At 49.5% G+C, this 14,018-nt stretch overlaps 1 protein-coding gene across 1 annotated transcript in view; it reads left to right on the top strand.

Moving 5' to 3' along the window:
• Positions 1-14,018, top strand: part of NIBAN2 (niban apoptosis regulator 2) — a 413,466-nt gene that overhangs the window by 67,597 nt on the left and 331,851 nt on the right. Inside the window, exons 5-7 of the mRNA XM_063144774.1 lie at positions 5,058-5,225; positions 11,574-11,689; positions 12,297-12,401. Coding sequence (XP_063000844.1) covers positions 5,058-5,225; positions 11,574-11,689; positions 12,297-12,401 — 389 coding nt within the window. The remainder of the gene's footprint in view (positions 1-5,057; positions 5,226-11,573; positions 11,690-12,296; positions 12,402-14,018) is intronic.

Raw genomic sequence — 14,018 nt, 5'->3', positions numbered from 1 at the left:
TGTTTTAAAAACCCACTTTGATTGCGTATTAGGCTACACCCAGTTATGAAACAGGAGCCTGATTTTCAGCCGTAATGGCCGAACCTGGGTTCGACTGTTGAGAGTGCGCCATCCTCCTTCCCTAACAGAACGCATGAACGATGGACTCCAGTTGCTAACTCTCGGTTGGTGTGAGACGTAACTTGGCAATCTCGCACGACGGGCCCTTAGCATTGCCTGCCGTCCAGGCGTCCGCTTGCTCCCGCCTTCTTGCCAGAAAGATGCAAAGACTTCCAGATGTCCCAGCATCTGCCTTCAGCGATCGAGTCCGGAAGCTGCAGATGGGCGGCATATTTTCCTGTCCTCAGGGGCGGAAGCATCTTTCTCGCCCTGACGTCGCTGGCATCCCTGGGCCCTCCATTCAAATCACTAAATTCAAGTGTAGCTTCTAAAGTTGCTGTTTTGGGGTGGGCGGGTAGCCAAATTCCTTTGAATATTGCATTTATACAAACACAATGCTTTAATAATAACGATTTGCAAGAGTTCAAAGTGCTTCGCATCGTAATCCTTAAAATGACCGTGTGGAGTAGGTGAGTATTATTCACCCTTATATTAGCAATGGGGGACCCTGAAGCTGAGGGAGAGAGAGACTGAGGCCTTAACTAGACCAGGCTTTATCATGGGGCGAACCCCACACAGGGGATCCCGGGATCAGGGAGGGATTATCCCTCCCTTGCCCCGGGATAGAGCACTCCCCTTCAGGCCCAGTTTTTCCACGGTTCAACTCGGCTCCGCGCGATTACTCACACACAGAGAGCAGCAGGGAAATGAAAGAGCAGGACTCTCTTGCTGATTGTAATGCTTGGGCCGGCTTTCAGATGAATAAAAGGAAGGACTTATTCACACAGCGCATAGCCTGGAGAAGAGAAGATTGAAGGGAGACACGATAGCACTCTTCAAATACTTAAAAGGTTGTCACACAGAGGAGGGCCAGGATCTCTTCTCGATCCTCCCAGAGTGCAGGACACGGAATAACGGGCTCAAGTTAAAGGAAGCCAGATTCCAGCTGGACATCAGGAAAAACTTCCTGACTGTTAGAGCAGTACGACAATGGAATCAGTTACCTAGGGAGGTTGTGGGCTCTCCCACCCTAGAGGCCTTCAAGAGGCAGCTGGGCAACCATCTGTCAGGGATGCTTTAGGGTGGATTCCTGCATTGAGCAGGGGGTTGGACTCGATGGCCTTGTAGGTCCCTTCCAACTCTGCTGTTCTATGATTCTAGTTAAACTATGGAACTCACTACCACTGGATGTAGTGATGGCCACCAATTTGGATGGCTTTAAACAGGGGTTGGATCAATTCCTGGAGGAGAAGGCTATTCATGGCTACTAGCCCTGATGGTTGTGCGCTATCTCCAGTATTCAAGGCAGAAGCCTGTGTGCACCAGTTGCTGGGGAACATGGGTGGGTGGGTGCTGTTGCGCCATGTCCAGCTGTGTTGGTCCCTGGTCGACAGCTGGTGGGCCCCTGTGTGAACAGAGTGCTGGACTAGATGGACCCTTGGTCTGGTCCAGCAGGGCTCTTCAGATCTTATGACGTGGCCCCAAATCATTTTGGGCTTTCATGGCCCAAACCAACGCCTTGTACTATGCCTGGAAATTAACAGGTAGCTGATGTAAACAATACAGTATAGGAGTAACGGGACCCGAATGGCCAGCTCCCACGAACATTCTAGCTGCTGGATTCAGTTGCAGTTTCTGAATCCTATTCAAGGTCAGCCCTGGGTAGAGAACAGTAACGTAACCTGGAAGTCGGCAAGGCGTGGGCCATTGGGGCTAGGTCCGCTTTCTCTAGATAGGGCCACAGCTGCCGAAACGTCCTAAGCTGGCAAAAAGCACTCATGACAGTTAATGCCACCTGTGCCTCTTTAGTCCAGGACAGGGATGTACAGATTGTGTAAAATGCATTCCATCTGCGTTTCACGGATTGCCAGCTGCCTTTCATCCTGACAGCCGCTCATTGACAGAATCAAATGCTTCCTAGTTCCTCGAAATTGCGCAAATTTGCCTTTGCGCAAATTCGCATTTGCGCAAATTCGCGCTGACGAAAATGCACAAATGCTCCCCATGCTTTAGTCCATCGGGGAAATGTGCATTTTTGGCTGATTTTTTTTTTTGTTTAAATGTATTGTTGCATGACTAAACTTGCATAAAATTCCAGAAAGTTTCTTTAAAAAATGGTCTGCATGTCTACGGAATACGTGCAAATCGGGAAAAAGCCGGTCTGCTGTAGAATGTGCGGTTTGGATTTTTAGAAATCCAAACTCATTTGATTCTGTTGCAGATTCCTTTATTTATTTATTATTTATTTAAAATATTTATATCCCGCCCTATATCACTAAGATCTCAGGGCGGCGTACAGATAAAAACATACAGTATAAAACAATAAATATACACAGTTAAAAACAAAGTAAACCATAATCCAAGTTGAAACAATATATAATTTAAAAGCAATAGATGCAGTTAAAACAGTTAAAACAATGTGCCAGTGAGTTTAACCATCAAAGACTTTGTTAAAAAGCCATGTTTTCCTTTGACACCTTTAGTTCAGGGGCACTCCCGGACGGAATACCTGGCCCTTCAGGGGGAGTGTGACCCCATCCAGAGTCAGAGCATGTTCAGAGGAGGGCAACCAGGATGATCAGGGGTCTGGAAACAAGGCCCCATGAGGAGAGACTGAAAGAACTGGGCATGTTTAGCCTGGAGAAGAGGAGATTGAGGGGAGACATGATAGCGCTCTTCAAATATTTGAAAGGTTATCACACAGGAGGGTCAGGATCTTTTCTCGATCCTCCCAGAGTGCAGGACACGGAATAACGGGCTCAAGTGACAGGAAGCCAGATTCCGGCTGGACATCAGGAAAAACTTCCTGACTGTTAGAGCAGTACGACAATGGAATCAGTGACCTAGGGAGGTGGTGGGCTCTCCCGCACTAGAGGCTTTCAAGAGGCACCTGGACAAGCATCTGTCAGGGATGCTTTAGGGTGGATTCCTGCATTGAGCAGGGGGTTGGACTCGATGGCCTTGTAGGCCTCTTCCAACTTTACTATTCTATGATCTAAATCTCCATCAGCTTAGTGGATTTCCCAACCCACAGTATTTCCATATTATACGAACAAAGTTTCATCTTGTTAGCCCTCATCCATTCTAGTACTGCACCTAAACATCTGTCCAGAGTTTCAACTTCCAACGTGGGATTAGATGGTGGGAAAGAAAAGTAGAGACAGTGTGATGTAGTGGCTATTATTACCGCAGGGTTGGAGGCCCTGTGGCTGTCCAACTGTTGACTACAATTCCCATCATCCAACAACTGGAAGCCACAAGTTCCCTCTCCCAAGGCCCTTGGTCAAAAGGCAGGTTTCCACCCCAAATCTCTGCTTAGCTCTGGAAGCTTTTATTTCCCGATTTTAAAATTGACTGTCTACTTGGGCCTTGCACCCACAAAGTGTAAATGCTGCCAGTGTTCAGAGGAGCCCAATCTTTTTGTGTTGTGTACAAGTCACTGATCTGAGCAGTGCCTTCTAATAAGGCAGGGAAACCAGAGCAGCCAACTACTCATACAGATGCACGACAGGTAACTTCCCCAAGAATGTCTGGTTCTTGCCACCTCTCTGCATTGGCAGAGATCTTGAACGATCTAATCATGCCTGACACAGAATATGTGGTGAGGTTGCTCAGCTCCTGAGGAGTCTGTCTTCGCGCCATCCTCCCGATTGGGAACGGTCACATGCAGAGATGTGATGGGCACCCTTCTCTGAAGCTAGGATAATCCTGCGGCACCCTTGTGATGATAGAGAGGTGTGGCCAATTTGCCCATATTGGAAGGAGACGGGTCCAGAGCGTTAAATCATGCAGAGCAGCGACAAGAAGACTCTTATGTGGCTGAATCCTTTCTCTTCTATTTGGGACGTCTGCATGTGTGTGTGTTTTCCGGTCTGGAATAAATTGCATGATTTGATCCAAGCTTTGAAAATTGGTCGCCGAGCCATTGGGAGTCCGCTTCATTTTTCTTTGTAGTCCCTCCTCACATGCCCCAAGGACTAGGCCTTTTCAGTGGTGGCCCCTAGGGAAATACGTATAACCCCACCACTGCTGACAGTCAAGGGGCCCTTAAACGACGTCTTCGTTTCCAGCTTGTGATTGATTAATTTTAAGGTGCCGTGCTTGATTTTTCTTTTTTAGTTATAAATTAGCGGATTTGGTGAGGTGTTGTTTGTGACGATGATGATGTGTGTATATATGTGTGTGTAAGTCTTGTAAGCCACCTTGTGATGACAGTGTGCCCAGAAAGTTGGGTTAGAAAGCTTGAATACTTACTTCCACTAAAAGTAAGTTGCTAGATCTCATGACTGCAGGCTCTATTGAATGCCCCTTCAGGCTCAAACTAGAACAGAAAAGACACAGGCTATCATATTTTTCATGAAATGTAACCATCTCAGTAGGATGGTAGAGCTAGGGTGACCATATGAAAAGGAGGACCGGGCTCCTGCATCTTTAATAGCTGTATAGAAAAGGGAATTTCAGCAGGTGCCGTTTGTATTCATGCAGCACCTGGTGAAATTCCCTCTTCATCTCAACAGTTAAAGCTGCAGGATCCCTGTCCTCTTTTGTATCTGGTCAAGAGGGCAGGTCTCCTACAGCTTTAACTGTTGTGATGAAGAGGGAATTTCACCAGGTGCTGCATGAGTACAATATTTATTTATTTATTTATTTATTTAATTAATTAATATACCGCCCCATAGCCGAAGCTCTCTGGGCGGTTTACAAATAGCACCTGCTGAAATTCAGATACAGGAGCCCTGTCCTCCTTTTCATATGGTCACCCTAGTAGAGCACATGTTTTTGGCAATCATGTATTGTATTTTATATCATGTTTTTATACTGTTTGTTTTATACTTTGAATGGTTTTAATTTTTGTGTACCGCCCAGGGAGCTTCGGCTATCGGGCGGTATAAAAATGCAATAAATAAATAAATAAAAATAAATATATCTCCCGCTCTCTTTCATTATTTTTTTTCCAGGTCCTGCCCCCAAATCGGGCAACACCCCCGTCTTGAAATGCCCCACCCAGTTCCCCCTCATCCTTTGGCACCCTTATGCCCGACACTACTACTTCTGTGTGATGACCGGCAAGGAGCAAGAAAAGTGGCAAGCCGTCTTTCAGGATTGTGTGCGTCATTGCAACAATGGTAAGCGTGTCCTGAGGTTTGGGGGTCTCTCTCTCTCTCTCTCTCTCTCTCTCAAATTTTCTTGGCCTTCCCCGTACCCTTGCAAATCTATCTTTTCTAAAGCTGGAAACTTACTCCCTATTTTAAATTTAAATGGAACCAGAGAATCTCCACGTTCTGCATCTCTCACTCAGTTCCAGACTCTTTGCTTCTGTAGCTGGATACTTCTTCATGCCTCCTGTTTTGTTACATTTTTATGCAGCCCTTCCTCCCAGGAGCTCGGGGTCACATCTGTCCCCCTCCAGTCCGCACAACGACCCTGAGAGGTATGCTAGTGAGAGAGAGAGAGAGAGAGAGAGGCACTGATCCAAAATTACCCAGCCAACTTCATGGCCAAACGGAGACACCTCGATCTGATACCAGCCCCAAAACACAGTCTTCCACAATCTAGTTCCTTCCGGATTTTTGGGGTGTACATGGCTCCATTTATGTCGGCACTGTGACCACCAGAATTCGCTATTAGCTGTATGGAACCTTTTATATTCAGAGGCAGCTTGATACTGAATGCCAGTTGGCTGGGAAGAACCCTGCCTCCATGTCCATTTTGTAGACTTCTGGGAGGCATCCAGTTAAGCCACTGTAGAAATCATAGAATAGTAGAGTTGGAAGGGGCCTACAAGGCCATCAAGTCCAACCCTCTGCTCAATGCATGAATCCACCTTAAAGCATCCCTGACAGATGGATGTCCAGCTGCCTCTTGAAGGCCTCTAGTGTGGGAGAGCCCACCATCTCCCTAGGTAACCGATTCCATTGTCGTACTGCTCTAACAGTCAGGAAGTTTTTCCTGATGTCCAGCTGGAATCTGGCTTCCTTTAACTTGAGCCCGTTATTCCATGTCCTGCACTCTGGGAGGATCGAGAAGAGATCCTGGCCCTCCTCTGTGTGACAACCTTTTAAGAATTTGAAGAGTGCTATCATGTCTCTCCTCAGTCTTCTCTTCTCCAGGCTCAACATGCCCAGTTCTTTCAGTCTTTCTTCATAGGGCTTTGTTTCCAGACCCCTGATCATCCTGGTTGCCCTCCTCTGAACACGCTCCAGCTTGTCTGCGTCCTTCTTGAAGCATGGTGCCCAGAACTGGATGCAATACTCAAGTTGAGGCATAACCAGGGCCAAATAGAGAGGAACCAGTACCTCACATGATTTGGAAGCTATACTTCTGTTAATGCAGCCCAAAATAGCATTTGCTTTTTTTTGCAGCCACATCACACTGTTGGCTCATATTCAGCTTGTGATCTACCACAATTCCAAGATCTTTCACATTTTTAGTATTGCTGAGCCAAGTATCCCCCATCTTTTAACTGTGCAGGGTGCTGAATGGGTTGGACCTCTTAGTCTGGACCAGCTGGACCTCTGTGTGTGTGTGTAGGGCTTTTCTGCATGATGCTTTTAGCCCGCACGTTTACCCAAGGCTTCTGCTTCTGGATTCTTCGTGGGATCAGCTCCTTTACATGTGACGCTGTGGTGTAGCAGGATTATGTAACTACACTGAGTTCCTATAAAGCCATTCTGGAAAAAATACTAGACTTTTCTTGTTAGGAAAAAAACTCGCGATAACGGTTGCAAAACACAGGAGAGGCCCTGGAGGACGATGGCATCATGTAAATGACCCGCGAACTATCGTGAGCGAGGAATCACAAGCGTACAATGAAAGCCTTGTGTAGAAAGGCTCAGAAAGAGCGAGAGAAAGCGGGGCGGGGCGGGGGTAGGTTGACAGATGTAGTGGACGACGCTTTCGACTTGACCCATGAAGACCCGAGTTCAAATCCCTCCTCAGCCATAGAGCTTTCCTTGGCCATATCTGTCCCTTGCGCTCATCTAACCTATTTCCACAGGGTGGCTGTGAAACGAGCCTCAGATTTGTGCCACCCTGAACTCCTTGGAGGAGGGAAGAAGGCATAAAGGTGTGACGAATTGTTATTTAACGTCACGTGATTTCCAGTGTTGTTTTTTCAGAACATCTGGTGCCTCACCTTCCTCGGTAGCGGGCCCCCCTCTCTCTCCCCCCCCCCCTTTCTCTTGCACGGGCAAAGAATCAAATACTGTTTTATTTAAATTCTGTGGTTCTACCTGAGCTGCAGGCCTCTCTCTCCCCCAGGGACGGGGTTATTCCTCCCCTAGTGTCCCCTTACATGAGCTTCCGGTAAGCTTCTCCATGCTCTCCTAGCAACGTCTGTCTCCCCCTTCGTCGCTTCCCGTTCCGAAACAGCGACATGCCCCGACATACCTCCTCCCATCCCTAGCAGGCCTTTAACGGGTTCCCGACAGACTCTGGCAGGATCCAAACACACACACACACACACCTTACGCACCCAGGGTGAGGCCTTGTTGGCAGACGATGGCATTTACTGCGCGGTAATCTCCACCCATCCGTCTTCGGCTTGGCGGGTTTCCCGGTTTTGGGGCCCGTGTGGAATGCTCTGTGCGGGTGGGAGAGCCTTCCAGCGGCTCCGTGAGCGAAAGGCCATCCATCACCCCGTTCCCTGCCTGGAGGAGAAACTCCCTCTGACATTCTCGCGCTGGGCAGAGCCCTCCGCCTGGCTCACAATAGCCACCCTGTCCTTCCTCTCTCTTGTTGAACTGGTACGTTCGGGAGTTCGCCCAACCCTGCTCCAGAGGCGGGCACCGCCGATGTCCATGGGGCACTGAATCCATTGTGGGTCCCAGTCAGAACTTTAAAGGAGCTCTCCAAGGTGTGAAGCTTCAGCGTTTGGACCGGTTCTGATTGAAACCTGGAGCACACTCACCACTCCACTGACATCGGAGTCACCAGCTTCCATTGACGGGATTGTCAGCAGGATTAATTTTATTGCTCAGCTCAAATGGCTCACTGCCGTCTTGCTGTATGAAGCCGTTGTTAGACTAACTGTTGAATAGCTGACCAGATGTGGCAAGGCCCAGTGTAGCAGGGTGGGGTGGGTGTGTTTTGAAAATCCTGCTGTCGGCCTTCCGTCTTCTATTTATTTCTTGAAAAATGTACACCTTGCCCTTCAAAAAGAATTCTCTTCTCCCCCTGTCCCCCAGCAGTTCCCAAACAGCAATTTAACCCATTAAAAATAAACCCCAACCCCCCCAAATGCACTATGACGGCAACATTTAACCTTTGCATCGTAAATTAATCTAAAGCCGATTCCAGCAGTAGTGAAATGACTATCAGGAAAGGACATCAGGAAAAACTTCCTGACTGTTAGAGCAGTACGACAATGGAACCAAAGACCTAGGGAGGTTGTGGGCTCTCCCATCAGGGATGGCTGTCCCATCCCTGATGGACAGCCATCGATCAGGGATGCTTTAAGGTGGATTCCTGCATTGAGCAGGGGGTTGGACTAGATGGCCTTATAGGCCCCTTCCAACTACTATTCTATGATTCTATGACTAGCATGGTATTCTTCGCCTGCCACTGGCTCAGCAGTCCATACCCTCATCTGCCAATTTGTGGCCCGACGTCTCGGGGTCCTTCCCTCCTTCCATCTCTCTCAATCCGCGTTGCATTCATGCGCTGAGGCCTAGGTGATGGTGCTGGATTTGGAGGGGAACGAAGCCTTTGGATTTCACGTGCACCCCCTGCACCATCTGGCATCTCAGGACCCGCCTGGCAGGAGACGGTCTTCGTAACCCTGAGCGTCACGGTCACATCCTGCATACCTCTTTTTCTCTCCCCGAAGACGAGAAAAAAAAATGCACTTTCCGAGTTCGGCATCTCCCCTTTTACCCAGCGGGGAAACCGCCCGCCTGCCCGCCCGCCTCGTCTGCGAATGTTTTCCAGCGTCCAATTTTTCCTTCTAGCCCCCTCCCTGGCCGGCCGCCCACCTCCCAGAGAGGCTAAAGGCTCGCTGGGCCTAACTTTGCCCTTCCTCGAAGGGAAAGAGCCCTTCGCTCACCTCCATTGCAACTTTTCCTCCAGTGCTCTGTGGGCCCCGGCTGCCAATAGAGGTCATAAACCGCTTCTCCCCGTGCAGAGGGGATTGCACCACCGCTGCCGATTTTGGCCTGCTGGGTCCGGCCATCTCCTGGCTTAACTCTCCACCCCACCCCCCTTCCCCGGCCTCAAAACAAGCCGCCTTGTCTGATTCAAGGGGGGGGGGGAGAAGGGAGCAGGCAAAACTTGCTCCCCCTCCCTGGTCCTCGTCCCGTGAATCACACAGAAGGAATTGCAGTGCAGAAGGCCCCGTCTTCCACCCCACGCGGGGGGGGGGGAGGGGGGATTTCCCCCCTCGGATTTTTGGAAGTCATGTGCTGTCTGTGATTCACCCTCCCGTCACGCTGTCGTTCATCACTTTCTCTCCTCCCCGCCCCCCCAAATGTGGCAATTTCCCTCTGGAGACTCCACTTCCGCCAGCTTTGTGCCTCCAGACATAAATCTTCCTTTGTGGATTTTACCCTGATTTCCTGAGCCGACGGGCGTCCTTCTCCCCTCCCTTTCTGCTCCCCCTCCCCTCCACGTCTGGCTCTTGTTGCAAATTGCTGGTGATCTTCTAAGGCTCGCAAACTTCTCTGGCGGACCAGAAGGATAAATTCTGCTGCGGCGGAGGGCTGCCCTGGGGTCCACCTCACTGCTCCCTTCCATGCGCCACAGACCCACTGCAGGCAGCGGAAGGTGCTTGGGGAGCACACGGCTCTAGGCGACTCGACGCAAGCGAGCCAAGCTGCATGCTGTGGGTGAAATCAAATCCTTCCAGTCTCCTTAGCCTGCCTGGAAGGAACCTGACCCCAAATAGTCCTGTCACTGAAACTACACTCATACAATCATAGAATAGTAGAGTTGGAAGGGGCCTATAAGGCCATCGAGTCCAACCCCCTGCTCAATGCAGGAATCCACCCTAAAGCATCCCTGACAGATGGTTGTCCAGCTGCATCTTTAAGGTCTGTAGTGTGGGAGAGCCCATGACCTCCCTAGATCATTGGTTCCATTGTTGTACTGTTCTAACCATCAGGAAGTTTTTCCTGATGTCCAGCTGGAATCTGGCTTCCTGTAACTCAACCCCATTATTCCGTGTCCTGCACTCTGGGAGGATCAAAAAGAGATCTTGGCCCTCCTCTGTGCGACAACCTTTCAAGTCTTTGAAGTGTGCTATCATGTCTCCCCTCCGTCTTCTCTTCTCCAGGCTAAACATGCCCAGTTCTTTCAGTGCGATAACTTTCCTGTGCCAGTGGGTACCTTTTCCCAACTGTCCTCATCTTCACCTTTTGAGACCATGGCAGGATCTAAACTACTGCTTTAAAACAGTTTATAGCAGCAGTGACAACTGCTGAGGCCCAGGACACACCCCATGTACAGTTTTCAAAGCGTTTTCAAAGTGTCCTATCCTGCTTGGTGTAAATCTGGCTGATGTACCCAACTTCCATCTTATACTATAGATGTTCTTTTTGCTTCTTACTCTCTTTTAATCCTCTTCACCCCATTTCTCTCGACACCCCCTCGACTTTCATTTTTTACCCTCTTCAGAGCCAGTGTAGTGTAAGTAAGAGTCAAAAGCAAGGGTCCTCCCCAAGATATTTTGGGCTTCAGCTCCCGTTACGTCCTAGCCAGTGATCAGGGGTTGTGTGATGATAGTCCAAAAACATCTGGAGGGCACCATATTGCCCGGTTTAGAGGTTAAACTAGCCCTGGGGAGACCTGGGTTCGAATCCGTACTGAAGCTCCAGTGACTATCAATCAGCCTGGCTACCTCGCAGGGTCGTTACGAAGATAAAAATGGAGAGGAGGGGATCATGAACTCCTTGCAGGAAAATCAGGATGTAAATGTAATAAATGCACTTCCTCGTCTTTTTTTTAAAAAAATGACTTTTTAAAAAGACTAAATAAAATGGTAGTTTGGAGCCCTGGTGTGGCCCTTCCTTTGCCTCTGTCATATTTCTGGTCTTCGGCGGGGACTCAATTTTCCAAATCCGCACCTGGCAGGTAAGGATTTGGGGGGCTGCTCCACTCTCTGGTCTAGATGCTACTACTACCCCATTGATGCGGTGCTGTGTTTTCACTGGAGTGCCGTGGAGAGAAATGTGTGCAGGGATTCCTTCCGGGGGTGGGTGGGGGGAAACACTGGTTTAATGCTTGTCCCAGAGACCTGTAACTAAAACGAGTGGGTAATGTGTGGCCATCCAGATGTTTTGGCCGACAACTCCCATCTGCCCCAGCCGACGCAGCCAATGGTGAGGGATTATGGGAAGTGGAGGCCAAAACATCTGGAGCAAAATCCAACGAGGGGGTTGCCTTGGGATGGTTGGTGTATATCGAGGGTACTAAGCTCCGTCCGATTTCCATCCTTCTAAAAGCAGTGATCTGACCTGCTTCTTCCCCCCCCCCCATTCCAGGGATCTCCGAGGACTCCAAGGTGGAGGCCCCCGCGTTCACCGACGCCGTCCGCATGTACCGCCAGTCGAAGGATCAGTACGGCACCTGGGACATGCTTTGTGGCAACGAAGCCCAGGTTAGTCTTGGGGGCGGGGGAACAGCTTCGGAGCTGGAGAACGCTGAGCGACGCCGGCCGAGGGAAGCCGGGGGGTGCCAATTCCGCAGACGCATGACCGCTAGGGCGGTCACCCAGCGGAAGAGATCTTACGTCTGTTTAATTGCACGAGCCCACTGTTTGGGCAAAGCTGCACACGAATGGACGGCGTGTCCTGAAACTGGGAGCGTGCCCTTTCGACGGCGTGCAGGTGCATCACGGCAGGTCACGTCTTTAGCCCTCTGGACTACAGTTCCCGTCAGGCCCGGGCTGCACGAGCAGGGGCCAGGGACTGTGCATATACCTGGTGGTGGGAGGTTGCTGTTGGAAGCATACGTCTGGCCGTTGGGAAGCCTGTCTTCCCTGTTTGTGAGGGGTGGCTGAGATCACCTGTTCCATGTGATGCTCTTTGTCCTAGGTCAAATGGGCTCTCTCAAACCTCAGGGCTTTTGCAACTGAGTAGATTGGGGAGGGGGAGGGGGGATTGGAGGGGGAGCAGCAAAAAGGAAGAAGAGAAGAGAAGACGCCGTGGAACAATATACCGTTTTGGAGGTTGCCGGTTGCCGACTGGCTTCTTTCACCCATCCAGGTCTTGAGCAATTTGGTAATGGAGGAACTCCTTCCGGAGCTGAAGAACATGATTGGGCCCCGGCTGAAGGGCAAAGCCCAGGAGAGGCACCGGGTGTGGATCCAGGTGAGCGCGTGCTGAGTGGGTGCCAAAGACTGCGGTGCGTAATAAACTGATGGAACTCCCTGCCACAAGATGTTGCAGCATAGAGGGCGCGTGTTCAAGGTGCCAGTCACTGCATTCCATTATCTGCCCCCCCCCCCGCCCCGGATTGTGAACCGCCCAGACAGCTCCGGCTATTGGACGGTATAGAAATGTAATAAATAAATAAATAAATAGCATTCTGTTGCCAGTGACCATGCTCCATCCACGTTGGGTGGGGTTTTTTTAGGATTCTTTTCAAATTATTATTATTATTATTATTATTATTATTATTATTATTATTTATTATTTATTTATATAGCACCATCAATGTACATGGTGCTGTACAGAGTAAAACGGTAAATAGCAAGACCCTGCCGCATAGGCTTACAATCTAATAAGTGTTTTTGGGTTCCCCCAAGTCTGCTGACGCCTTTCCTGCTATAGGTGAATCATATTTAGCATTAGAGCAATTTATTTATTTTTTATTTATTACATTTTACTACCGCCCAATAGCCGAAGCGCTCTGGGCGGTTCACAAAAATTAAAACCATCATAAAACTACCAACAGGTTAAAAACACAAATACAAAATACAGTATCAAAAGCACAACCAGGATAAAACCACGCAGCAAAAATTGATATAAGATTAAAATACAAGAGTTAGAACAGTAAAATTTAAATTTAAGTTAAAATTAAGTGTTAAAATACTGAGAGAATAAAAAGGCCTTCAGCTGGCGACGAAAGGAGGACAGTGTAGGCGCCAGGCGGACCTCTCTGGGGAGCTCATTCCACAGCCGGGGTGCCACAGCAGAGAAGGCCCTCCTCCTAGTAGCCACCTACCTCACTTCCTTTGGCAGAGGCTCACGGAGAAGGGCCCCTGTAGATGATCTTAAGGTCCGGGCAGGTACATATGGCAAATTATGGGGCAATCCAAAAGACAAGGCAACAAAGCATGCACAAAGGTTTCAAGCCAGTATGGGATCAGGCTAAGGCAGGAGTGGTCAAACACAGTTAAGCAATCAGATAAAATACACAGGCCAAGAAGAAGTGTCAAGCAGAATTCCAAGGGTCAGGAGCACCAAGGTTCAGTCACAAGGCAGGGTCAAGAAAACAAGGTACAAAAGCACTGGAGGGGGTTGAACAAGGTTGTTCGAACACTGGCTGGGCTAAAACTGAACATTTAGACAGCCAGAGCTTCCTGGGCCCCACCCAGGGCTCAGCTGCAGTGTGTTACAGGCCCTCTGGTGGAAGTCCTGCTCAGGGGTCCTGAGGAATTCTCATTTGTAATTGAGCACTTCTTCTCAAAGTTGTCGTACTGGCCTGTTTCTTGAGGTGATGACGCAGAACTCCCCATGATCTCCCCTGAGGGCTAAGGTTCGTTCCCCAAGGTCTGCTGACACGGGACACTCCTTGGCACTGTCTGTCTCGGGGAGCTCTAGCTGCTCCTCAGAAAAGGATTCCTCCAGGAGGGCATGAGAGTGCCTCTCTTTTGTGTGTGTGGTGGGAGAGGTTTGCTTCCCGAGCTCTGGAAATTGAGAGAACAGCTACATGGAACTTGGGACCGTCCAGGTGCAATCCATCACGGTGCTGTGCGCCCTCCC

The sequence above is a fragment of the Elgaria multicarinata genome, chromosome 19 (assembly GCF_023053635.1).
Source record: "Elgaria multicarinata webbii isolate HBS135686 ecotype San Diego chromosome 19, rElgMul1.1.pri, whole genome shotgun sequence".
Taxonomy (NCBI): Eukaryota; Metazoa; Chordata; class Lepidosauria; order Squamata; family Anguidae; genus Elgaria; species Elgaria multicarinata.
The sequence above is the reverse complement of the archived record's forward strand: the minus strand, read 5'-3'. Positions and strand labels throughout refer to the sequence as shown.